Source organism: Vigna unguiculata, chromosome 11 (assembly GCF_004118075.2).
Source record: "Vigna unguiculata cultivar IT97K-499-35 chromosome 11, ASM411807v1, whole genome shotgun sequence".
Taxonomy (NCBI): domain Eukaryota; kingdom Viridiplantae; phylum Streptophyta; class Magnoliopsida; order Fabales; family Fabaceae; genus Vigna; species Vigna unguiculata.
In genome coordinates this window covers 1942420-1966883 of record NC_040289.1, presented here as the reverse complement: position 1 = coordinate 1966883, position 24464 = coordinate 1942420, and the positions used below count along the sequence as shown (strand labels likewise).

Here is a 24464-nt window from a genome sequence, read left to right as displayed (position 1 = left end):
AAGTTAACTATTGAACTATAATAGATTGAAAGAGTAAAATACCTCAAATAAAATATTAGTATTAGGATAAGAATTAGACTTATGTATTTTATATCTTACCTTCTATTCTTTCTCTATCATATTGAAATATTTATTTTATTTTGTCTTAATTTTTTTCTTTACTCTTTCTTTGAGAAAAATATAAAATCTTTATAATTAATTTATTAAAAAAAATTATAAATTAATTCAATATCTTATTTTATTTTGAATGAATTTTATTATGTAATGTTATTTTTATGTTATGATTTTACAGAAGTTATTTTTAAAAATTAAATTCTGTGACAGCTAACATTTTTATAATTTTTTATTTATATTAAAGTTTTTTGTAAATTAAATATTGAAATTAGTATAATAAATATAAATATTGGTACTAACGTATTTTTTATTTTAAAATCTTATGTAATATTATTTTTTAGTTTTAAAATATTTATTATGTGGCATCAACTTTTTTAAAGAGAATTTATTTTAAAAAATTCTTAAAATATTAATTTTAGAACTTCATAAAATTTCTATAACATTTTTCACACAAATATTAATGAATACAAATGTTAAAAAAATATTAATTTTGAAAATTTTCTAAAATAAATCCTTTTAAAAAATTTTACGCAACATAATAAACATTGTAAAACTAAAAAGTAATATTACATAAGATTTTAAAATATAAAAAATAAGTTAATACCAATATTTATATTTATTATATTAATTTTAATATTTTAATTACATTTTAAGTTACGAAAAACTTTAATATAAATAAAAAAATTATAAAAATGTTAATTGGTGTATTGAAGTATGATGTATATTTCAAGTATTATTTTCTAAGCATTTTCAAATTATAAACTTTAGATTATTATTGCGTAGTACAATCATATGTAATTAGTGCAATTCGATTCAAAATAATGTAATTCAGTTCAAAAATAGTGCAATTCAATTCAAAATCAATGCAATCCGGATCAAAAATAGTACAATTCAGTTCAAAAGGAGTGAAGTTTATTCAAAATCAATGCAATTCAGTTCAAAAATGGTTCAAAAACAGTGTAGTTAAGTTAAAAATTAGTGTAGTTCAGTCCAAAAATAGTGCAGTTTAGTTCTGACGTAGTGCAGTTCATAAAACAATTCAGTTTATAATAGTTCAGTTCAATTTATATTATAGTGCAGTGCAGTTCAGTGCAGTTCAGTCCAGTTTATTTTTAAGAATAACAGTTCAGTTCAGTTCATCTGAATTATTTTCCAGTTCAGTGCAGTTCATGCGAACAGTTTTTTAGTTCAGTGCAGTTTTTGGTAGTGCAGTGCAGTTTGGTTTATTTTGCCCAGCCCTAGTCTTTAAGAGGTGTTCTGTTACTTTCAATTAGAAGATATTATCATTTAACACTATTAGATGATTTTTACTAGACGGTTTTCTGGTGTTCTTTTAGATCATTTAACAAAGCTTTCAATAGAACATTTACTCAACATAATTTAGTGTCAATAAGATAATCAGCAAAATCCATTTGACACCTCTGTTCCATCTTGGACCTTCTTCAGTAAAATAAAGTCAGACTTTTTGCATGAAGTAACAATAGAGGAGCTTTAATTATTGTATAAATTACTAAACTGCTCGTAAACTCACTTAAGAAAATCATAATACAATTCACACAGTTTAGACCTCTTTAATATTCAATCAAATGTAAAAAAGAAAAAAAAAATTGTCAAACAAGTGGGTATGACTTTCACTCTTTAATTGACTTCTGGTGCTAAAAGCTACATGCAAAACTCCATCTATAATGTGAACTTGTTATTGTTTTCTGTGAAATTTAAAGGCATAACCCTTACATATTGGTAATTGGTAAATGAGTCAGGAACATGAAATGACAAAATAAATTAACATCAAACATTATTTTGCTTCAAAAGGGCCACAGGTCACCCCAGATAGATCTTTTGGCCTGATGATGCAAGGTAGGGTTCGTGCTCTTTGTGACGACAATACGATCATATGAACCCTCTGAAGCATCCTTTTTGGTGGATCTGCACACATTCATTGTCACCTGTCTACCCCTTCTGACAGGCATGAAGATAATCCTGCCCCAGCCACCTCCAAAATCAGCACTGTCTCTCTCTTCTCTCCTTTCGTAGTCATTGTCACTATCATCATCACCATCAGTTTCCACAGCATCAGAATCATAACGTACAGCCTTAACTGCTTCACAAGAAGTGTCACCAGTTTCCAAATCATCTGCTGCATCAGCTACTTCATGAAGAGTATCATCAGCTTGTTGCAACTTCAACCAGTCCTCTGAAAAAGTGACAAATAAATAATAATCAAAATACATTAGTTCACAATCTCCAAAACCCTTTTCTGTATACCCCATGGAAAGGAAGCTTGTTCACTACTGACAAATCATACCATATGTTTTGTTTCAAAGTATTCTAGCAAAAAGTTAGCATAAAGGCAGACTTGTACCATAGTCAATTTCAAGATCCTCTGGTTTTCTTTTTGCATGCTGCTCCTTCAGAGTCTCAAATTCCACACCGTCAAGGGGCCAAGGTTCCCTGGTGTAAGGGATGGGGAAAAGGAACAGAGTTATAAAGGATAAAGCATTTATGTCTCAAAGATATGGATTTATCCCATTCAAAAATCAGGGTAGGAAGGATTAGAAAATGTTCCTTCTGTAGTAGAAATTGCGTTGTGACCATAAGAAATATCCATATCAAAAGAATGAAATCAAAACAAAAATTACGTAGAGAATATTAAGAGATACATGTCAACAAGAGATCATGTCCATTGCCTTGTTATATTTTCATGAAAGAAAGATATCAGCAATCTTTTTATCAAGAGTTTAAATTTGACATATTGTTAACATAAAGATTTTTATACTATTAACTAATTAGAAATTATCCTAAATCTTTTAAAGTAATTTATTACGAAAGTTATCAAGCTTACTACCACACATGACAATCCATGATCAGATGATTCATGATAGTATTAAAAAGTTTTACATTGTCAGTACATTCTAATTAAATTATTTTTTTCTATTCTATTTAGTATCTACATTGATTTAATTGAAGAATGAAAGATTTAATTAAAACACTTGCCTTGGCCTTGGTCCACGTCTAAAAACAACATAGGAAAATTTCTCATCTTCAAAACCACGTAAAGGATCACCCTTTGAACGCTGTAACGATGAAATTTAACAGCAATAAATTGCTTATGTTAATCCTTATTGAAATCACAGGAAAAGGTGCAAGTAGGAATGTAAGAAAAAGCATAATTACTTCCAGTACAGAAAGTAAAACATGAATTACGAAGAAACCTTGTAGGCACGTTGCGATGATGTCCTCTCTAAGCGTTGAACAAAATGACAATATTTTCCAGATTTTACCAGCGGACAAATTCCATCATGAGGACACTGCATGCAGAAGATTTACCAGAAAAGAGAAAAAAAAAAGGATAAGAATGGGGCAGGCAGAAATTGAAGAAAAATGAGCTGTAAAACTAAAATAATTGTAAAAGATGTTGAGTAAAAATGTAATATACTTACAGGTGCAACCACGAACGCACCAGACTTCTGAGTGATCAAATCTTTAGAAATTTCATTATTCTTATGAGATGCTTTACGATATTTCTACAAAAACGGCAAATTTCATGCTTAGTAAGAATAAAATATAGAAGAAAAAAGGCAACTATGATGCCTAAATACAGAATAGTAAGATTATTTATTATGGTTCACTTTTTTCACAAAAGTAGTAAATTTACTCTTTCTTCCATCCATAATATGTGAGATCTCATCTGAGCAATAATATTAGATCCATGAGGTGTTCCTGGTTCAACCAAGACCTACAAGAATTAAAATTCACAAATGGAGATAACATTAGATATAAGATTCAAAAGAATTAAACAAAAAAATATTATGAATTTGAAGGGTCTCCCATCATTCCGCTATAATTATTTTGTTTTACTTAACTTAAATGCTAAAACAACACCAAGTTAATAAGTAACATTATTTATAGACTCTCTTTCACATAACAATAAAAGTATTATCAAGAAACCATACCAGAAGATCACTTGTTAGATCCCAAAGTTGGCGAACTATGGTTATTCGATCCTTTATTGATGGAATCTCTCCAAGAACATAAGACTTCAGCCAATAAAACAGATTGCTAGCAATTAGCATCAATTTACAAAAACATATACAAATATTTTATATGCGACGTATTTGAAGAGAAAATTCAATAAAACATTACCCTTCCAACATTACAAGAAATGCAAATTGGGTTGTACAATAAAGCAATAAACTAAAGGGCTGAACAATTTAATTTCTTTGAACCAAAATGTAAAAATTGAATGAAAAGGAAAAACAGCTGAAATCTGAAGATATGAAGCATACATGAAGAGCCGATTGTCTTCTATGTTCAATGAATTAGTTAAGTAAACTATTACATCTTCAAATCCATCTAACACAGCTGCACGCCAATCAGAATTTCAAGCATATAACACGATATGCATAAACTAATAATATTCAATGTAGGTAAGTTATAGATGGATTATACAATGTTCTTTAGTTTTAGTTTTTGGCAGCAAACATGATGTGGTAAGATACTTAAGACAATTATTGATTTTTATTCACAATATATAACACATGCAATTCTTTTCTACAAGAATAATTTTATTTTAGCACACTAGCCCTCAGGTAAAGCAGACCACCTAAACAAATCCAACGAGATTTAATTTTATTACTGAAGTCCACTACATTTTATCCTTGAAATAATTTCATGCTTTTCCAGATCCATTAATAAAGTTGGCTTATTTTCATCTCTTAATGGCACAAATAAGTTAAAAAGTGGATGACATGCTTCTATTAAATGTAAAAATCCAAAAGAATAAACTTACAGCAATTACAAGGTCATGCCCTCTGTCTGATTTACCAAGACTTTTAGAAAGTGATTGAATGCTATCATAGCTATGAATAAGTGGCAAATTCTTGAGACCTATATAACCAAAAGCAGAAAAAAATTCAACGTCAGCAACTATTGAACAGTTTACCTTTTCTCGGGAAGTTCAGAAAGGGAAAGATTTCTAATATCAATCTTAAAGAAGAAAATTCACCATATAATTCAACACTTGCATAGATTCTATAAGGGAGAAATCCTGGAACACACAGTTAATGGTAAGGACTGATTCAGCATTGACTGGAATGACTTAGGCACCCATTACAAGAATGAAGTATATCAATTTCATTCATAATGATGAACCCAACATAGGAAGACAACTTAGACTATTTCTTTCACAAATTTTAAGGTCTTCTAATTTAACTAATAATTTTCTCCTAGAAATAGAAAAACTCTCCCTTACAATAGGATGGCAATGGAGTGTGGCAGGTTCAAGTTTCACTTTCTCATCCTCATCCTCTAAGTAAAAATTTTATCTCCTTCCCAGTCCCTATACTCAACAGGTATAAAGGTTTTGCTCCATTTCCATCCTCATCAGGTTTCGGGTATACCCATACCTGCCTTCTTACTATTCCAAATATTAATTAAATAATTTTTTACAAAAAATAAAAATCACAACAAAGGAAACATGATATTATCAAGGACTCAATATCAAAGGATACACATTTTCTTTTTTCCAATGTCAAAATCAAGAAAGAAATAATGATTGCATAAATCTCAAATGAGAGTGTCAAATAGCATTTGGATAAAGGTCAAATAATTATAGAAAAGAGTAAAAATAATCAAATGTGTCCTCTAGAAATAAGTTACGAAACTAAGAACTAAAGAAAAATTAATAAAGTTTTTTTAGGTTACCTAATAAACTAAAGGTATTTTAGTAATTTAAAATGAGAACGAGTATGAGGACGGAGACAAGTACTGGAATGGGTATGGGAGCAGGACGAATATATACATACTCATCCCCATCTCTATACCTAATTAAAAAACTCGAGTATCACCCATATTCATACTCGTACTTAGTCAATACGAGGATTCCTTGTCAAAATCACAACAAGTTTAGACAATATCCATGAGAACAGGTTCATTTGTCATCCCTACCTAACAATTTTTCTTTTTCGTTTTCAAATCTCCCTTTTCAATTATATTCACCTTTAGAGGAGAAAATACAGCATGCTTTTAGTAAGATTAGCATTACTTCCTCTAACAACTGCTTGAAGTTGAAATCATCATCAATTATTGAGCTATGAAGGTTTTAAGGGATAACTTTTCAGCAAAAAGAAAAGCTGGTCAAACTGGCAGCAGTTCTATCACTTGTTAGGTGGTACTGGTTAAAGATCCCTAATTCTTGAAAAATGGCTTCCCAAGCCCCCACTTAAATCACTCTCTCAGTTACATGACTCAATGTTATATGTGAAAACCCCATAACTTTTAACAAGAGGGATCCTAATCTATCAATCAAAATTCTATATAAGACATAAATTTTATATATACCATGAAACAGCTGTTTATTTCCTTCCGTGCACATGAGAGATCATACACAATACAAATACCACAGTAGCAGCATCTGAAACATAGCCTTTATATATACAATGAAATAACTCTTACTGTCCTTAAGTACATAATTTTCTCTTCCCTTTTATAGTAAGTTTGGAAGAATAGGATTTGTTTCTGCAATCTTGAAATTATTGATCTCAAGTTCATTGAATATAAAGACTACTGAACTTCTAATCAAGTCTAATAAAATATTCAAACTTTTACGTGCTGAATAAAGAAGTTTGCCAAAAGTACCAACTCTCAAAGTTGAAAATAGTCAAAGACCGTGTGTGCACTATTGTGCATTTAACATTTCTAGCATGTGATGCACCCCCAACCTGACAATTATATTTCCAGTATAACATGATCTAATTACTCATCCAAGAATGCATTCGAATATGAAAAAGATAAGAAAATAATCACTTAATCTACAAAAAATTCAATAATAGTATTCTAGCTTGTTTAAGATTTATGTCGAATGACAAGGAATTAGGTAGTCAAAAAACAATAAGCTAAAAATGCAATTATGTTCTTTTCCATGATTTGAAAAAAAAAAATTTAAATGTACATTTAAAGTAGAGCTGTTGCTCTTCCAGACTCCTCCTAAAACTTAATAAGCTTTATTCTCAAATTGAAAGCAATAAGTCTACCACTTTTAAAGAAGTTTACCACCATTTACCTTGTATAAGGCTCCGACCTGCACGCTGCATTGATTGCGATGGTTCTATTAAATTAACTTTCTCCAAAGATTTTGGCCAAACTTCTTGTAGTGCCCTACATCATAAGATTTGAAAGGCAACAAAAAAGTTCAATAACATCATAAACATTCATATTATCAAAGTTAACCATTCACCAGAACAAAGTTCAAAAATATATTACCAGAAAGCTGAACCAGTCCCGGCACCAAAATCTAATACCTTAGATGGGGAGAAACCAGGAAGCCTTCTGCGAACCTAAAAAAGAAATTTTGTTGAGATTAACTTCAAGCCAACATTTTATTTAAGACTGGAAGGCCTTCTATGCAGTATTCGTTAAAATAAAAAGTTAAAATTGAAAATATAAGTCAAGGAAATGTATGATTCACAACCATCACAATTGTCATATACCACATGATCCATAATTTCAAAAAAAAATTAAATAACATAACAGATTCTCAACCTACGTCATACATTTTGGAAATTAAGTGGAGAAAAAAAGGGAGCAAACTGAATAAGAAGACATGCTAATCCCACATATTAAGGAATCTAATCATTTATTCACTCCATCGTGTTGAATTCACCTGAATCGGTTAAGTTTAGACATAAACTTTTTTCCTATAGTTCTTGCTTCAGATATGCAAAACTGCCCTCATCTGAACCAGTCTCATAAAGATTACATTTATCACTAATCCTTTCATTTGTATCAACCTAAACAACCCCTTCCCTTTAAGAAACACTTTCATCAGTATCCTGATGTTTCCTCCTTATATATCATGTTCATGGATGTACTCAAAACCATTGTTCACTCATTTTTTTTCCTTTCTGTTTTCATCCTAACAAGCTTCGTCCATTTATTTACAAAGGAAAAGATTAACATAAAACAAGTAACCCAAAATCCACTTCACCTGGTTATGATAACTTTTAACAACAATTATTTAATGGTAAATTATTTCTTGTTTTTTCTTTATATTTTTTCCTTGATATTCTACCTCTTTAAGTACTCTGTAACAAGCAGAGTAGACAGCAGGCATTCTAGAAGCCACATAAGCAATTGTCTCATCATCTCTATACATGAGACCAATGTCCCCATAAGAGCTCGTAATTTTCCAACGTTTTGATTGTTCGAGAGACTTTAAAGGGTCTTCAACTATCTTCTTTGCTGTGGTGCTTGCCAACTGTAGATTGACATCCTTGATTTGATTAAATGATTGAGACAGTCTCAAGACTTTCCTCTTCATATATGGCTCATCCTGCTCTGCAATCCCAAGACCAACATGAACACTTGCAATCACACAAATGTGCAAATACAAAGATATATATTGCACATATGAAGAGAAAATAAACACCAAGAAAATAGAGGACCTTGAAGGTATTTTTTAATGGCACGACGGAGACGGACAGGAATAACAAGGCAGCGCTGTGATTGTTTGGCTGCATAGCGAAGGGCTTCAGGGTTGACAATTTTTTGTGCAGTTTCAGCTATTGCCTGGGTAGCCATGCTGACCCAGGATTTAGCAAACCTCTTTGTGGTCCAAGCAATCACGTTCCTCTATTAGTGTGAACTTAGGAAGTTAGCAACAAATTTAATAAACAGAAACAAAAATTAAAGAAAAAAATCTCATCCGAGCATCACTAAAATGAAATCCAAACAAACAAGACAGAATCAAAATCATAATATTTGTTCATGCCAATTCTTTTCATTTGATTTCCATCTTTTCTAAGGAAGAATGGAATTCTAGAAACAAATATTCATAAGCCCAATCTGTTCTCTCACCTGAGAAGCTCATTTTCATCATTCTCTTCAGATGTTTCAAATTTTTCAACTCTATATAAAAGTGAAATTCCTAAAATAGAACTTGGTGCAACTTATAATCTAACTTTACTTGACAATAGATCCTAAATAGATCAACAGCCACCAAAAGAGATGCGAGGACAACATCCACCAAGTAACTATACGGGTTTAATCCTCTAGTTACACTGTGTAGTCCCTACATCAAGCAAGTAACTATAGAGATTTAGAACACGTGCTGTATAGAAGAGAAATGGAATCAGAGCCTAAACCTGAACATTTTCAGCACCATACTTAAGCAAAATATCAACAAAATCTTCAGTCACAAATTTTACCAAACAGCTTATGAGCAAAACTTAATCAACTCGTTCTTTCTTTTTAACATAATTTCGCAGCACCATGGAGAAATGTAGGTGCGTGTCTAATATGAAAAGGGCGAGCGGCTAACCACTGGTATACTATGGATTCAAGACTTAAGGAAGAGATTTAGTTTTGCTGGTATTTCACTTGTTCAAAGCATCGAAATTTTTAGTTTCTCTTAGAACCCAATTGAAACTAAGCGAATGAAGATTTGAGTAACCAATTATATTAAATCCCAGAAGAGAAAAACAATTACCTTAGCTTTGTGTGTGGATGGAAGTAAAGGTTTGTGGTGCCGCTGGGTGTGGCGGAAGAGATGAAGGAACTACGATGAAAAACCCCTCGTAAACCCCGTTGTTTTCTCCTTTCCTTTTTTCATTATTATTACGGATAAATGTATAACTACTATAACAAAGTTATTAACATTTATTTCATACATAATGTAACGTTCAATTATGAAATTATGTTTATATTTTTAATTTTTTATCATATAATAACTTTTATCATAAAAAAAAATGTACGTGACGTACGTGTTTTACTCGTAATTATTAAATACGAAATTATTAATTTTTTGTAATTTTTAATAAATTTAAAAAATATAAAATTCAAAATAATGTTCTTTGTATTTGTCGTATATTTTTAGTTTGTGTAAAGTGAAATAGTTTTTTTTTTGTTTTTTACCTATAAACTCTTTTATATTTAATTGTTCTATCATTTAAATAAATATTACGACAAAAGAAATGATAATTTCAACCAAAATCAAAAGCAATTAACAAGAAGTTATAAAAAAAAAATATAGTGTTTTCCACAGGCTTTATAGATGCAGCAAATACAATTTAAAAAATTAGAACAAAAATAAGAAGCAAAGAAATCAATTAAGAAAAGTTTAATTAACAACTCTCATTGCAAAAGAGGTTGAATAATGCTTTAATTTTTATTTTATTTTTTTCAATTATAAAAGATATTATAACATCTGAAAACAAATTTATCAAAACTATTTCAAAATAATATAACAAAAACATAAAGATTTTTTATCCGAATTCATCTTGATTATTGACCCTATTTCATTTCTTGAAAAAAATGACCCTTAAAATCAAAACCTTTTTTTTTACTATCACGATTGATTTATAAAAAAAAATTAATTATTTTTTTAATAATTTAATTACTTTTTAGAATAAATAAATTATTTTTTAGAATATTTTTTTGTGATAGAGACAAGATTAATTAAAGATAAAGTTAAAATATAGTATATAAGTAGGTATAAATTTCATGTCATAAATTAATTTTATGGACACTCGTTAAGGAATAATAAATACACATTGATTTTGTCATTTTACATTAAAAATTGAAATAATTAATTATATTAATTAAAATAATATAAATACACACAACTAATTTTATAAACACAAAAATATCCTTTAAAAATTCTAAAAAAAACATTTTGAAAACTCAATTAAATCTCAAATTGATACTTTAATTTTTATTTTTATTTTTGTAAATTTTTTAGATGTTTAATACTATTTTTTTTCTTTTTTCTGGTACTTTAAATTTTTTTATGTTTAATTATATTTTAATTTTTAATTATATTATAATATAATTATTTTATTACTTAATTATTATTTAACTTTTACTAGTAAACATTAAATAAAATATTATAACAATTAACTATTAACAATATTTATGGGTATTCTTGTCTTTTAAATAAAATAATACTACATTGATTATGATTGTGTCAAATTTTATTAAATATTACGATTAACTATGAACTTTTTGTGGATTTCAATATGTATTAATTATCCTTAACCAATACTCTTAGGACACTGGTCAGCAAGACCCTAAGTTAAATTTAAATTTTACTATTTTAAGATTGTATTAGACTCTGTCATAGGAAGCAGTACAAACAAATTATTTTTTAATAGCGATTTATTTTTTACGGTTATATTAAACTGTCAGAAAATATTTAATTTTTTTAATTTGTGTAAAAAAATTTAAACAGCAACAATTTTTTTAATATTTTGAATGTTTTTTTACACTTCTCCTTTCTCCCTTTCTTAAAGTTTTATCCATTGTATAATTTCTAACTCGTTGCCAAAACTCCTTTGCAACATTTTTGGATCTGATAAATGTTAAAAGAAGCCACCTTCAATGTCGAAGCGAAAGTGATAGCCATAAGCGAAAGTCACCTTCAACGTCGAAGCAAAAATATTGGAGGTTCAGTTATGATTCTTTTTTCTTCTAAATACCATCCTTATGAGCTCTAATTGGTTCCTCTTCATGATCGATGCTTCTCTCAATTTCCGGTTCAACTTTGCCCCAATTTGTAATGGTGTGGTGTTTGTGTCTTTCTCTGAATCTTTAGCAACTTTGTAACATTTTCCTTATGTTGTCAATGTTGATTATGTAGGAAATTAATCTCATAGAGCTTTAGGTTTTCCATCATTTGTTGTCGGCACTGCCATTTATTGTTGTTTGGTGTAGTTACTGGTAGAGTTAATGAAAAATCTTGATCACTTTTTATGAATAAAAGATAACATAATCTCTTTTATTAGGCATGTAAATATTTGTAAAGAGCATGTTGTTCATCCTACTTTCATTGACCATAGCCATGTGTAAAGACTTTCAAATATATTTAATAATTTAATAAATAAGTAAATAAAAATAATAGGACTTGGCAAAGTAGAGTATTTTCTGTAAAAAGTAAGTAAATAAAAAATAATTTTAAATAAAATTGATAATTGAAATATCAGTTAACATATGAATGAAAAACAATTACTAAATACTTTTAGAATATTAAAACAATTTAAAAATATTTTAAGCATTTTTTATGGTTTTTAATTGTAAAAATATGATATTTTTTTTACGGTTTTTAACTGTCAAAGAATAATATATTTTGTAGTAGTTTTTAACCGTCAAAATACGATATATTTTGTAGTGATTTTTAACCATTAAAATATGATATATTTTGTAGGGGTTTTGGACTGTCAAAATATGATAAATTTTGTGACGGTTTTTAACCGTCAAAATATCATCAAATAAAGGGTTAAGTATGTTTTTAGTTCTTGAACTTTGACCCAAAATTGAAATTCGTCCCTAAATCTGAAACTAATACACTTTGGTGGTTCCTAACCTTTAGAAATGAATGAATAACATTTTAACCTAATTATGTTAACTTTTTTGACATGTTGAATGCTTTTCATGTTACTGTTGAAGTTGTTTACACTATTTTACACATTCCCGGTTCAATATCTACTAAGAAATATGTTCGACACCTTAAAAAAAAGATAACGTAATTAAATTAAAAGAACTATATTCATTAATTTTTAAAGTTTAAGGACCAAAATGTATTGAAGTTTCGGATAGGAACAAATTACAATTTTAGGTCAAAGTTCTAGCACTAAAAACATACTTAACATTAAAATAAAAGAACATTTTGTAGCGGTTTTTAACTGCTAGTAATTTCCTTTTTTTCTTTTTTAACAACAATACCAACAGTTAATTTTTGCTTGTCAAAAACTGTTTTTGACATGCGTAATTCTGACGATTTTTTAAACCGTCATAAATTTTATTTGTGACGGTTTTTAACCGTTAAAACTTGTAATTTTAACCGTCATAAATATTCACTTTTTTTTGTGGTGAAGGTATTGGGTTTTGTGCCACCAATATCAATTTTCACTCCAAATGTTCAATCATCAATGTGGGAAAGGGTTTGTTGAAGACATATTTACTAGAGATAAAATTAATTATAATATAAGTATGAATAAATATCATCTTACAACAAGTTTTATGAGATTAAATATAAATTCCACTACTTTATTATTTGCATTAAATTCATCATTTCATAAAGAGTAATTAAAGGTAAGAGAATTTTTTGACTTCGTTCTTATTTGGTGAATTAATCATTTGAGGAAATGGACGTGAGTCTATAGTCCTGGAATTGCCATCAAATACTTCAGACAAACTAAACATATGTTTATTCACATAATTATTCTATTGTGTGGCGTGTTCCATGAAGGCTTCATCTCATTAGTGTAATTTGCGTAACCACGCTATGAATCCCACAAGCAAGTGTTAGTTTCCCGAATGCAGATTGTTTGGCTACGAACTTCTCTAAATGCGTTAGATGCAACTTTAAGTTCATTGTCTTGTAAAATTTGTTAGACTGAACACATCAGTCGAAGATTTAAGTTGTCCTTCGAGATTCATTTCAAATTAAAATTTCTAATTGTTTAGATAGTCAATATTTCTTACAAAGTCTTTCGAATCATATATTATTGTCTTAGATTCAAAGTGTGTACATCAAAATTGACATGTAAGGTGAGGATTATCCTCATATATATATTTTGATGGAAACATTTTTGAACCGTGAAAAACTTGAAAAAAGTTACACTTTTTTTAATTTTCTTAAGAGAATCTAAAACTTTGGGTTCCTCATTCGAGGAAAGGTTTCTTGGAGAAGATTTCATTATGAGAATACTCGCATAGTTTGACATTGAAAGAACAAGAAGATAGCAAAATAACATCAATTCTTATTCAATTTCAAGATGCTTTTAGTAAGGTAAGTGTATAATCCTCTTGCTCTTCTTATCCTATGGAATGTGAGACTCAAAAACAAGGTAGAAATGGACTTAAGTATGGTTGCACAAGGTGAATTAGGCACACATCCTCCGAGACAAACAATGTCCTTGCCATTTTACCATGAAAGAACCTTATCCCTTTGATGCGGGAGTTGAACTCTACACTAACCTCTCTTTAGTGTTTCACTTAAAAACAAGATTGAGTTCTGGCCGAAACAAGGAGGAATTCAGTGTAACCCTTCCCTAGCTTTGGAATGCCTAAATTACACTATTTTTAGCGCATTCTAGGTGATGAGGGACTTCTTGCTTCAAGTCTTCTTCTCCCTTCATATCTTGGACAAATTTTAACTATGTATTTGGGGTTCTTAACTGAATATTCAAGCCGAAATCAAAGCTCAATTAAGGTTCAAAGGAAGTCCACACACTACACAAAAAATGGAATTACCAATAGGCAAAAAATTGATAACAATTATTTTATGTTTCGTACACATTTCAGAGTTGTATTTGAGTTGTTTATATGATTTTACTTTAATGTTAAGTCAAATACTATTATGGAATGCGCTTGAAATGTCAAATAAACTTAACAAAATTTGATTAAAAGGACTAAATTCAAGTATTTCGAAAGATTAATGACTAAATTGGTTCAAAATCTTGAAATGAACTAATTCCAAAATTCACTGAAAGTTAAAGGATCAAAAACATATTTAACCCTTACTGATAACCATAATTCATTAGTAATTATGCAATTTAGTTCTTTTTTCTTCTCCTCCTTATTCTTCTTCTTTGCTCCCTTGTCCTTTGATTTCTTCTACTCTTCCTCCTCCTCCTTCTTATTCTTCTTCTCAATTGTATTTAATAACACATCTCATTGGATTTGACAAGAATTTGATCCAAAACAAATGGCGAGAATTTTGACATCTATTTTACTAACAGATCAGTACAACATCTAAATGGCGAGAATTCATTCTTCTCCTTATTGATGAATTCATTATCGATGATAATAATCATCTAAATTACTAACAAATTTATTATCATAAAAATATTCGATAGTAATAAAAATTTTAAAATATGTCAGTAAACTCTATAAAAATTCAAAAATTCTAAAAATTTTAAATTCATTATTAATTTTAATTTTGTCCCCAATTCAGTTATCATTTTAATTAAAAAGATTCAATGTGATTATTCTTTTTTAATTGATACTAACATTGTTTGAAAGATGATCCCGCCACTACAAGAATGTAGGCTTTTTTCGTCGGCCAAAATCGGACGTTACTAGTGCAAAACCAACGAAAAGAGCATGATCTCATCGGTCCAGCGACGGTAACATGGACCACGCCCATCTCCTGGATGCAAAACTCGTTTGAGTCGGCCAAATGCGGACGAACATTTGCTGCTTGTTTATCGTCGGCTCAACCGACGAAAACACATAAGAAATAAAATAATAAGTTCGTATGCGTGGGTCAAGCCCACGAACACCTGAAAATTTTTCCAAATTTTGCGTGGGCTAAGCCCACGAATGATTCCCTATGCGTAGGCCAAGCCCACGAATGATTGAAATAAAATATCTAAAATAGAGGGCTTTGCGTGGGTTTAGCCGACGCAAACAATTTCCCTTATAATTGTTGGCGTGGGCTTAGCCCACGCAAATGTTTATTTCCAGTCACATCGCAAAATCTGCATCCAACAATACCAAAACCTACATCCAGACACATTTCAAACAATAATTCAGGATATCATTTGAATCATTTAGAAGCGAAATTGCAAACACAAAATTAAGTAAATTGTGACTTTAATTAGATCAAATTACAGTCGCACAAAAATCTACAAGTCTAAAATCCACAGAAGACAAGTCCACCTAAAAAGCTTATTCTAAAAACCTAATTTGGATCTCATAACCAAAAAATTACTCAATCAATAGGGATTCAATCAACAATGTAGTGAAGTTCAATCAACAAGAATACAATCACTAACCTGGATGCTTCAAAAATCTGTTGGGTTCGAACAAAAATCCGTAAACCGCGCTTACGAAAATCCCTAAATCTGCGACGAAGCTCGTCGGCACACCCTTTCTCGCCCAAACTTCCACGCTCGTCACAACATTCGTCTTGTGAGAGCAGCTCGCATCGTAACAGAACCTCGCCTCCTCGCAGCAGGTGGCGTCTTTGAAGAAGCTAGCCTCATTGGAGTATTGTTCTTGTCTCCCACTTGCCTCGATGGAGTTTCGTCACTCATGGAAGAAAACGCACGCCACAGAGAAGGAGGGAAATGTCGAGGCTGACTCGAGGAAGGGGAAAGCGGAAGGGGGAAGGGGGAAAAGTGAAATCTGATGTTTTCCCCCTATACTTTAACCTAAAGTTTAATTTTTTTTATCTCAGTAGTATATGCGTGGGCCAGCCGACACAAACAATTTAATTTGTTATGCGTGGGCCATCCGACGCAACTTATTGGTTGATTTGCGTCGGCCAAACCGACGAGAATCTAAAATTAATATTTTTTTCAAATTTCTATGAAGAGATAATTTTTGTTTCTAAATAACTTTTTGGTTATCGTCGATTTTGCGTGGGTCTGACCGTCGTATTTTGCGTCCTACACTGATCCGACGCCATAATTTCGACGCTAAAATCGCGCATTCTTGTAGTGCGCGCAAGTTTTTAAGTGTTCTTTTATGAGGTTTTTTCTTCCTTCTTCCTCCACCTTCCATCATCCTTACACCACCCTTTTCGATATCTTCACCATCCCCCTCGTTTAGTAAAATCTTTTCCGGACAAGAATGTACGACTCATATGGGTGAAACTCTAAACTAGAATGCATTGTTGTTTTGTGACTTTGATGGGTAAAAAATGAGAGAATTTCCTCTAAATTTCCAAATGGAAGATGTTGGAAAATATTGGTAGACAACCTTGTGAGATGCTTGTAATTGTCTTGGATCATAGTGTTTGGATTTTGAGCATTGGAAAATGAAGAATTGAAACTGTGGAAGTGATTTTGGAGAAAAAATAAGAATGATTGGTTCTCAGGTTTCAAGCAGTGATCAACCCAAAATTTGATGAAAAAGTGAGTGCATTGAACAACTCGCATCAAATTAATGATGTTATCATAAACGTTGTTGCTGCTGCAAACACCAAAATGTGTTGTAAAGTCTTCTCTTCTATCAATCTTCTATTAGACATATCTAATTGTCTCATTTGATTCTTCTCTCCAGACAGAGATCCTCTCTTTGTTAACACCTCTTTCTTGTGAGAAATGTTGTGATACAAATTTGGAGATGGTAGAGAAGAGAGGAAGAAAAGAAAAAATGGTGGTGGAAGGTGGTGACTGGTGGAGGAAGTTAGAGGGAAAAAGAAAAAAAATAACATAAAGGAATTTATTGTAGCCACGATCATATTGGTCTTCTTCACGTCATCCCCTCTACACGTAAGATTATATCAAATCTTCTCACATATTCACTCTAACGAATTAATAATTAATGAAAAGTGAAACTATACAAAAATATTTTACGAAACCAATAAACCTCGTCACGTTATGTAACGAAAGCAAATTCATCAAGAACACTTGTTTTAGTTATCAATTGTTTTAGTACATCGAAATATTAACATAAACAAAATTGTTTTAGTGAACATTCAAAGCTACACCCGAAACAAATCTCAAAACTAAGGATCATATCAATTCAAAGTGGCATTTATAACTGTAACTACAATTTGAAACCTTTACACATAATCTAAAAGATTCATCCTTTTTCTGACATGCCATGATGCCACCACATATTAAACCCTAACGAAGAAGAGACTAAGTTCAGGCCCGTTATCATTTCCATCAGGCATCATCATGTAATAAGTCTCAGAGTCTTTAGACCCAATCACTCGTTCAAAATTGGCCCTCGTGTATAAGAGTTCACCATCATGAGGATCCGAAATCTCATTGGGAAGAACACCAACAGCCACAGACACTGCATGCAACAACTGCATCACGTTCAAGTCATCATCTGTGGCTTCTCTCTTCACCCCATAACCCGTTTTCTTCCCATTGCAAAACAATGTCCAAATGGGTTCATCAATGATCCTAATCTTCTCGCTGTTGTGAGCGCGTCTCTCACACTCTAACGCTATCCTATTTAGCCCCGTTCCCATTTCTTGGAGCAATTTCCCTGTGGGGATAGCCAGCTCCAAGAGCAGGAACGGTTCACAATTAGGGTTTGTCTGGAATGCAAGGTTTACCCTAGCTTTCCGGTGCCCGAATAGGGTTCCGGTGATCCTTGTGCCGCCATGGATGTATACCTCGCTGCCACGGCTCCTCATAACTGTTGGCATCTTGCACGACGGCGCGATGATCGGAAGAGATCGGAAAACCGATCGGAACCTTCGATAGAGCTTGTTGGACTTGGAATCGCGTTTGCTCTTGGTGTTTGCCGGTTGAAGTGAGATGGTCATTCGAAGTGGGAGGGAGGGTTTTTCCATGGTTGCTTCATTGGATAACAATGGCGGTGGAGGTGGAGGTGGTGATGGTATTGACAATGGTGATGGTATTGACAAGGGTGATGATAACAGTGATGTCATTGATGTTTCTGGGAAGAGAATGGAATCAGTAACAGAGGAAACTTTTGTTGTTTGGTTTGAGAAAATTAAGGATGAAGGTTTGGTGAATCTGTTGCGTTTTGGGCGCTTATGTAGAAGGTGTTTTGATGTATACGAAGAAAACATCATTGTGGGGTGCACGTTGGTGTTTGGTGGCTGTTCATTTATATGAAGATTTGAAAACACTTCTTATCTTTTTCATTTTTGTGTCAGCTTTTATGTTTAACTATTCAGTTACGTGTTAGTTTCTGAAGATAATTGAGAGCGGGTAATGAATTGGTTTGGATTGTTGAACAATGGGATTAAAAATAGGTAAAATTGATGTCGTGTTTGGTTAAATCTCTTCTGGATTTTCAGAAGTTTTACTTTTAGTTTTTTAATGGTTTTTGATTTTCTGGTTTTTTTATCCAACTGGAATAACTAGTTGCAAGCTCACTGATTTACCGAAATAATTGCTTAAATATAGAATTTGGATTCCTACTAATTTTTTTTTCTTAATTTTTTTTCTTCCTCGCTTTCGAAATACATCGATTATTACTCATTTTTTATATTTTAAAATACATTAAAAAGATATTTAAATCTAAAAAAACTTAGTTCTTGTCAAAATTAATTATTATCGCACCAAAGCAATAATCAACTTTGTGCTTTGCATAGAGTAATTTGAGTTAGATTTATTGGTAGAAACAGTTTTTAATCTTTTTTTTATATCACTTGTTACCTTTTATAATTTTCTCTATTTCTTTCTTTTAACTAAGTGTTTTTTTCAATCACTCGTGTTAAAAGAAAATAATTAACTTTAGATATTTATTTTTGCTTTCTTTGTCACCCATCCAAACAATTGAAAATATTTTTTTAACTAAATTTTTTCTATTTGTATCTATATGAACGATACATTATTTTTATTAGTTTTTCTTCCTATTATTTTCTCTTTATTTCCTTTTTTTTAATTTTAGGTCTAATTCAAACAAAATTAAAGTCACCAGTTGACAAACTTGTCATATGTAATAACTTATTATTGAACAATAATATAAAACTATTTATAAGGTGAGTCCATTTTTATATATTTCTTTCTTAGTGTTTGAGTTTAATTTTCTAACATATTTCGATCCCATTGATCTCATAGTTGTTAAAAAGAAGTATTCACTCAATATTTATGTCTTTTTTTTTTCTGGGAAAATATATTCTGATCACATGATACATAACCTCACGTGATAATTTACATTATTGATTTTAGTAGGGGTGGGCATGGATCGGATTTTTAATGATCCAATCCACATCCATTTTAGATCCAAATAATTGGATTAGATTTTTGACCCAAATCCATTTTTTTAGCAAAAGTAGTTTGGATTTTTTTAAAATCCAAATCCAAATATTTGGATCAAGATTTAAATCCAATCCAAATATTTGGATAAAGTTCAAAATCCAGAATCCATTTTTAATAAAACAAATTTAAATTGAATTTCTTAAAACTTGTATCATTAAGGTCCGGATGACTCGGATGGGACCGACGATCCGGACGACCCAGACAGGTCCGACGACCCGAATGAGCTCAACAACCAGAATGGGCTCGAAAACACAAACAGGCTCGACGACACGAACGAGCCGGACGACCCGAATGGGCCCAACGACCCGGACGGACCCGTCCATATAGTCGGGCCCAATCGGGTAGTCGGGCACGTTCGAGTCCTGGGGCCCGTCTGGGTTGTCGGGTACGTCAAGGTCATCAGGCTCGTCTAAGTCGTCGGGCCCATCCGGGTCGTCGGACATTTCTGGGTCGTCGGCCCGTTCGGATCGTAGGGTTCGTCCGGGATGTCGAGCCCGTCTGGGTCGTAGGGCCCGTCTGGGTCGACGCGCCCGTTCGTGTCATCGTGCCATCTGGGTCATAAGGCCCGTGTAGGTCGTCAGGCTCGTCTAGGTCGTCGGGCCCGTCGGGGTCGTCCAAGTCGTCAGGTCCGTCCGGATCGTCGAGCCGATCAGGGTCGTCCGGCTCGTTCGTGTCGTCGTGTCCATCCGAGTCGTAAGGCCCATGTAGGTCGTCAGACCCATCCGGGTCGTTGGGCCCGTCTGGATCGTCGGGCCCATCCAGGTCGTTTGGCGCATTTGTGTCTTCAGGCCCGTTCGGGTCGTCGGGCCTGTCCGGGTTTTTGGGCCTGCCTGACCCGTTCGGGTATTTGGGCTGCCTGACCTATTTTCGTCATTGGTTCTGCCTGGTTCGTTCGGGTTTTCAGGTCCGTGTGACCCTTTCGGGTCTTCGAGTCTGCCTGACCCGTTCGGGTCTTCGGGCCCGCCTTACCTGTTCGATTCTTCGAGCCTGCCTGACTCGTTCGGGTCATCGGGCTCGCTTGACCCGTTCGGGTCTTCGGGCCTACCTGACCCGTTCGGTTCTTCGAGCTCGCTTGACCCATTCGGGTCATCGAGCCCGCTTGGTCCATTCGGGTCTTCGAGCCCGCTTGGCCCGTTTGGATCTTCGAGCCTGCCTAGCCTGTTTTGGTTTTCGGGCCCGTTTGGCCCGTTTAGGTCTTCGAGCCCACCTGGCTCATCAGGTCATTGGGCCTGATTGACTCATTCGGTTTGTCAGGCCCGCCTAGCTCGTTCATATCTTTAGGCCCGCCCAACCTCTTATGATTGTCGGGTCTGCCTGATCCGTATAGGTCGTCGAGCAAGGCCCGTCCAAGTTTGAATTTAGCATAGTCCATCTTAACCTTTAGTCTAACCCAACTAAAAATTTAAATTGAAAATTTGGATTGGACTTTTTGGATTATCCATATTTAAAAATCTTGATTTATAAAATGGATATCCAATCCATAAGATATATAAAATGTAAATTAGATTAAAATCCAAATCCATTAAATGGATTTTAAATGGATTAGATTTTTAATAAAATGGATTATAAATGGATTGGATTGGAGCAAAAGTGGATTGGATCAAGAAAGACGAAACCCAAAGGGATGAAACACCAAACGGAGAAAGACCAACCCACTTCAACCCATTTCAATCCACTTTACCCAACATAGAAATAGGGCATTAAGGATCTCTTCTCGACGACGAGACATAACCGTGACTTCAGAGTGCGTGAGAATCACTACCTCGCGAGTGATGCAACGACTTCAACCAATAGAAAAGCACGGAGTTAGGTTTGAGTTGTCTATGGCGATGGGTGGTTTATGAGTGTGATGGGTTTATATTTTTTATATATGATATGGGTTATAGTTATAGTTATGGTCATGGTTATTGAGAGATTGTGGTTCCATATGGTTATATGACATTAGTCTTACACATATAAGACCTTAGACACCACTTTTTACACCAAAACCTTAAGACAATGTTGTTATGGGTCTTTATTCTTATATAGTGTTCAACTTTGTCTTTTATATCCAATGTGGGACTTTTGACTCACACTTGGACTATTCCCAACAGAGTGGGCTTTTTTGGATATGGGAAGAAAAGGAACCCAAATTAGTTTCATAGGTTTAGGATTGTTGTTAACTTGATAACATGTACAAATTGTTAGGGATGTTGTATGATTAAAAGACTTATACATTAACCATATTCTGGTATGGCATAGTGATGCATGTATGATCTTGTTTATTTAGTTCTTATTTCCCAAATTGTTGTTTATGTACGATATTGGTAATATGAAGGTGTACAAGTAGTTATGTGTTGAGTAAAAGACTTCTACATTAACCAATCACAGTTGTTACAGATGTGGGGATCCATGTGATAATAAGTGGGGAGTTGTTGTTTGGTTTTTGCACGTTTGTCAGACAGATGTTATAAACACAAACATTATTATAGGTACAAAAAATGGAGGATACAATTTACATGAGACTCAATTTGATGAAGGAAATTGTGGATTAGATTGATGTTTAACAAAAACAAAATCAACAACCACTTCTGTAACAAGTTTGGGGATTTACGTAATAATAAATGGGGAGTGGCGTTTTGTTTTTTGAACGCGTGAAAAACAACTCTTATGAAGACATACATTACTATGTGTATGTTAAGTGAACAATAGAATTGATATGTGAGTGATTACAAACAAGAAAATGGTGGATTTCTTTGATGTTTAAAAGAAAAATAAAATTGATCACGATTGTTACAGATGTGGGGATCCATGTAGTAATAAATGAGGAGTTGTGGTTTGGTTTTTGCACGCTTGTCAAACAGATGTTATAAACACAAACATTATTATAAGTACAAAAAATGGAGAATACGATTTACGTGAGACTCAATTTGATGAAGGAAATTTGTGGATTAGATTGATGTTTAACAAAAACAAAATCAACAACCACCTCTGTCACAGGTTTGGGGATTTATATGATGATAAGTGGGGAGTGACGTTGTGCTTATGGGGAGTGGCATTTTAGTGACATATACAGAGGTGGTTGTTGATTTTGTTTCTGTTAAACATCAATCTAATCCACAATTTCCTTCGTCAAATTGAGTCCCATGTAAATTGTATCCTCTATTTTTTGTACTTATAATAATGTTTGTGTTTATAACATCTGTTTGAACAGCGTGCAAAAATCAAACCAGAACTCCCCACTTATTACCACATGGATCCCCACATCTGTAACAATTGTGATCAATTTTATTTTTCCTTTAAACATCAAAGAAGTCCACCATTGTCCTGTTTGTAATCACTCACATGTCAATTCTATTGTTCACTTAACATACACATAATGTATGTCTTCATAAGAGTTGTTTTTGACGAGTTCAAAAAACACAACGCCACTACCCATTTATTATTACATAAATCCTCAAACTTGTTATAGAGGTGGTTGTTGATTTTGTTTTTGTTAAACATAAATCCAATCCACAATTTCCTTCATCAAATTGAGTCCTATGTAAATTGTATCCTCCATTTTTTGTACTTATAATAATGTTTGTGTTTATAACATATGTTTGACAAACGTGCAAAAACCAAACGATAACTCCCCACTTATTACCACATGGCTCCCCACATCTGTAACAACCGTGATTGGTTAATGTAGAAGTCTTTTACTCAACACATAACTACTTGTACACCTGCATATTACCAATATCGTACATAGACAACAATTTTGGAAATAGAAACTGAATAAACAAGATCATACATGCATCACTATGCCATACCAGAATATGGTTAATGCATAAGTCTTTTAATCATACAACATCCCTAACAATTTGTACATGTTATCAAGTTAACAACAATCCTAAACCTATGAAACTAATTTGGGTTCCTTTTCTTCTCATATCCAACAAAGCCCACTCATAAACCATTCATCGCCGTAGACAACTCAAACCTAACTTCATGCTTTTCTGTTGGTTGAAGTCGTTGCATCACTTGCGAGGTAGTGATTCTCACACACTCTGAAGTCGCGGTTCTGTCTCGTCATCGGGAAGAGATCCCTAATGCCCTGTTTCTATGTTGGATAAAGTGAATTGAAATGGGTTGAAGTGGGTTGGTCTTTCTGCAGTTGGTGTTTCGTCCCTTTGGGTTTCGTCTTTCTTCCACTGCCACTTTCACTTTTCCATCCTTTCTCCCACACGTGCTGCTGCAAAAGAAAAAAACAAAAGGAAAATTGGACATAACGTTAGTTAGTGAGAAACGTCACCGGTGTAAAAAATGAGTTAAAAATTTAGAGTCAAAATACCATTTTCGTAAAAACAAATCCCACCTCGTGATGATAGGCTTATCTATAAAAAAAAAAGTATTTTTTTTAAATAAAATTATTTCAAGTAGAAAATTTAATTAAAAATAAAAACCATTTCAATAATTTATTGTATATTATATTTTTTTATTAATGTTAATGTGAACTTGATTAGATGAGAGAAGGTGGGAGTTGATTTCGGCATTTTAAATTTAAAAATATTTAATTTAAATTTAGCGAGAGTTTATTTTTTATTTAAATACTAAGTTTATTAAAACTAGAGAAATTTAATTTATAATATATGATGACGATTACACGAGAGTGTAAAAGTTGATTTTTAATTT

General features: G+C 32.6%; 2 protein-coding genes across 3 annotated transcripts; both read right to left on the bottom strand.

Moving 5' to 3' along the window:
* Positions 1-1609: 1609 nt before the first annotated feature.
* On the bottom strand, positions 1610-9731 carry LOC114168621 (methyltransferase-like protein 17, mitochondrial). Of its 2 annotated transcripts, XM_028053508.1 has the most exons (14): positions 9599-9731; positions 8968-9181; positions 8556-8742; positions 8183-8448; positions 7375-7448; positions 7175-7269; positions 4904-5001; positions 4068-4151; positions 3770-3850; positions 3555-3638; positions 3327-3422; positions 3109-3188; positions 2477-2565; positions 1610-2308 (listed from the first exon to the last, which is right to left on the bottom strand). In XM_028053508.1, exons 3-14 carry the CDS (start codon positions 8689-8691, stop codon positions 1920-1922), a joined length of 1572 nt encoding a protein of 523 aa, XP_027909309.1. In that variant the 5' UTR covers positions 8692-8742; positions 8968-9181; positions 9599-9731; the 3' UTR covers positions 1610-1919. The 2 variants fall into 2 exon arrangements, with proteins under 2 accessions (XP_027909309.1, XP_027909308.1); XM_028053507.1 differs by lacking the exon at positions 8968-9181.
* Positions 9732-17592: 7861 nt separating this feature from the next.
* Positions 17593-18533, bottom strand: LOC114168147 (protein MIZU-KUSSEI 1). Its single transcript, XM_028052880.1, has one exon. The coding sequence runs from the start codon at positions 18467-18469 to the stop codon at positions 17681-17683; it is 789 nt and encodes a 262-aa protein (XP_027908681.1). The 5' UTR covers positions 18470-18533; the 3' UTR covers positions 17593-17680.
* Between the last annotated feature and the right edge of the window lie 5931 nt (positions 18534-24464).

Excerpts from the sequence above, each read along its gene's own strand:
- LOC114168621 (XM_028053508.1), bottom strand. The coding sequence starts at position 8,691 with ATGGCTACCCAGGCAATAGCTGAAACTGCACAAAAAATTGTCAACCCT. Across the intron at positions 3,639-3,769 it reads TATTATGGATGGAAGAAAGA|AAATATCGTAAAGCATCTCA; the intron begins GTAAATTTACTA and ends CCGTTTTTGTAG. Across the intron at positions 2,566-3,108 it reads AGACGTGGACCAAGGCCAAG|GGAACCTTGGCCCCTTGACG; the intron begins GCAAGTGTTTTA and ends CCCTTACACCAG.
- LOC114168147 (XM_028052880.1), bottom strand. The coding sequence starts at position 18,469 with ATGACATCACTGTTATCATCACCCTTGTCAATACCATCACCATTGTCA.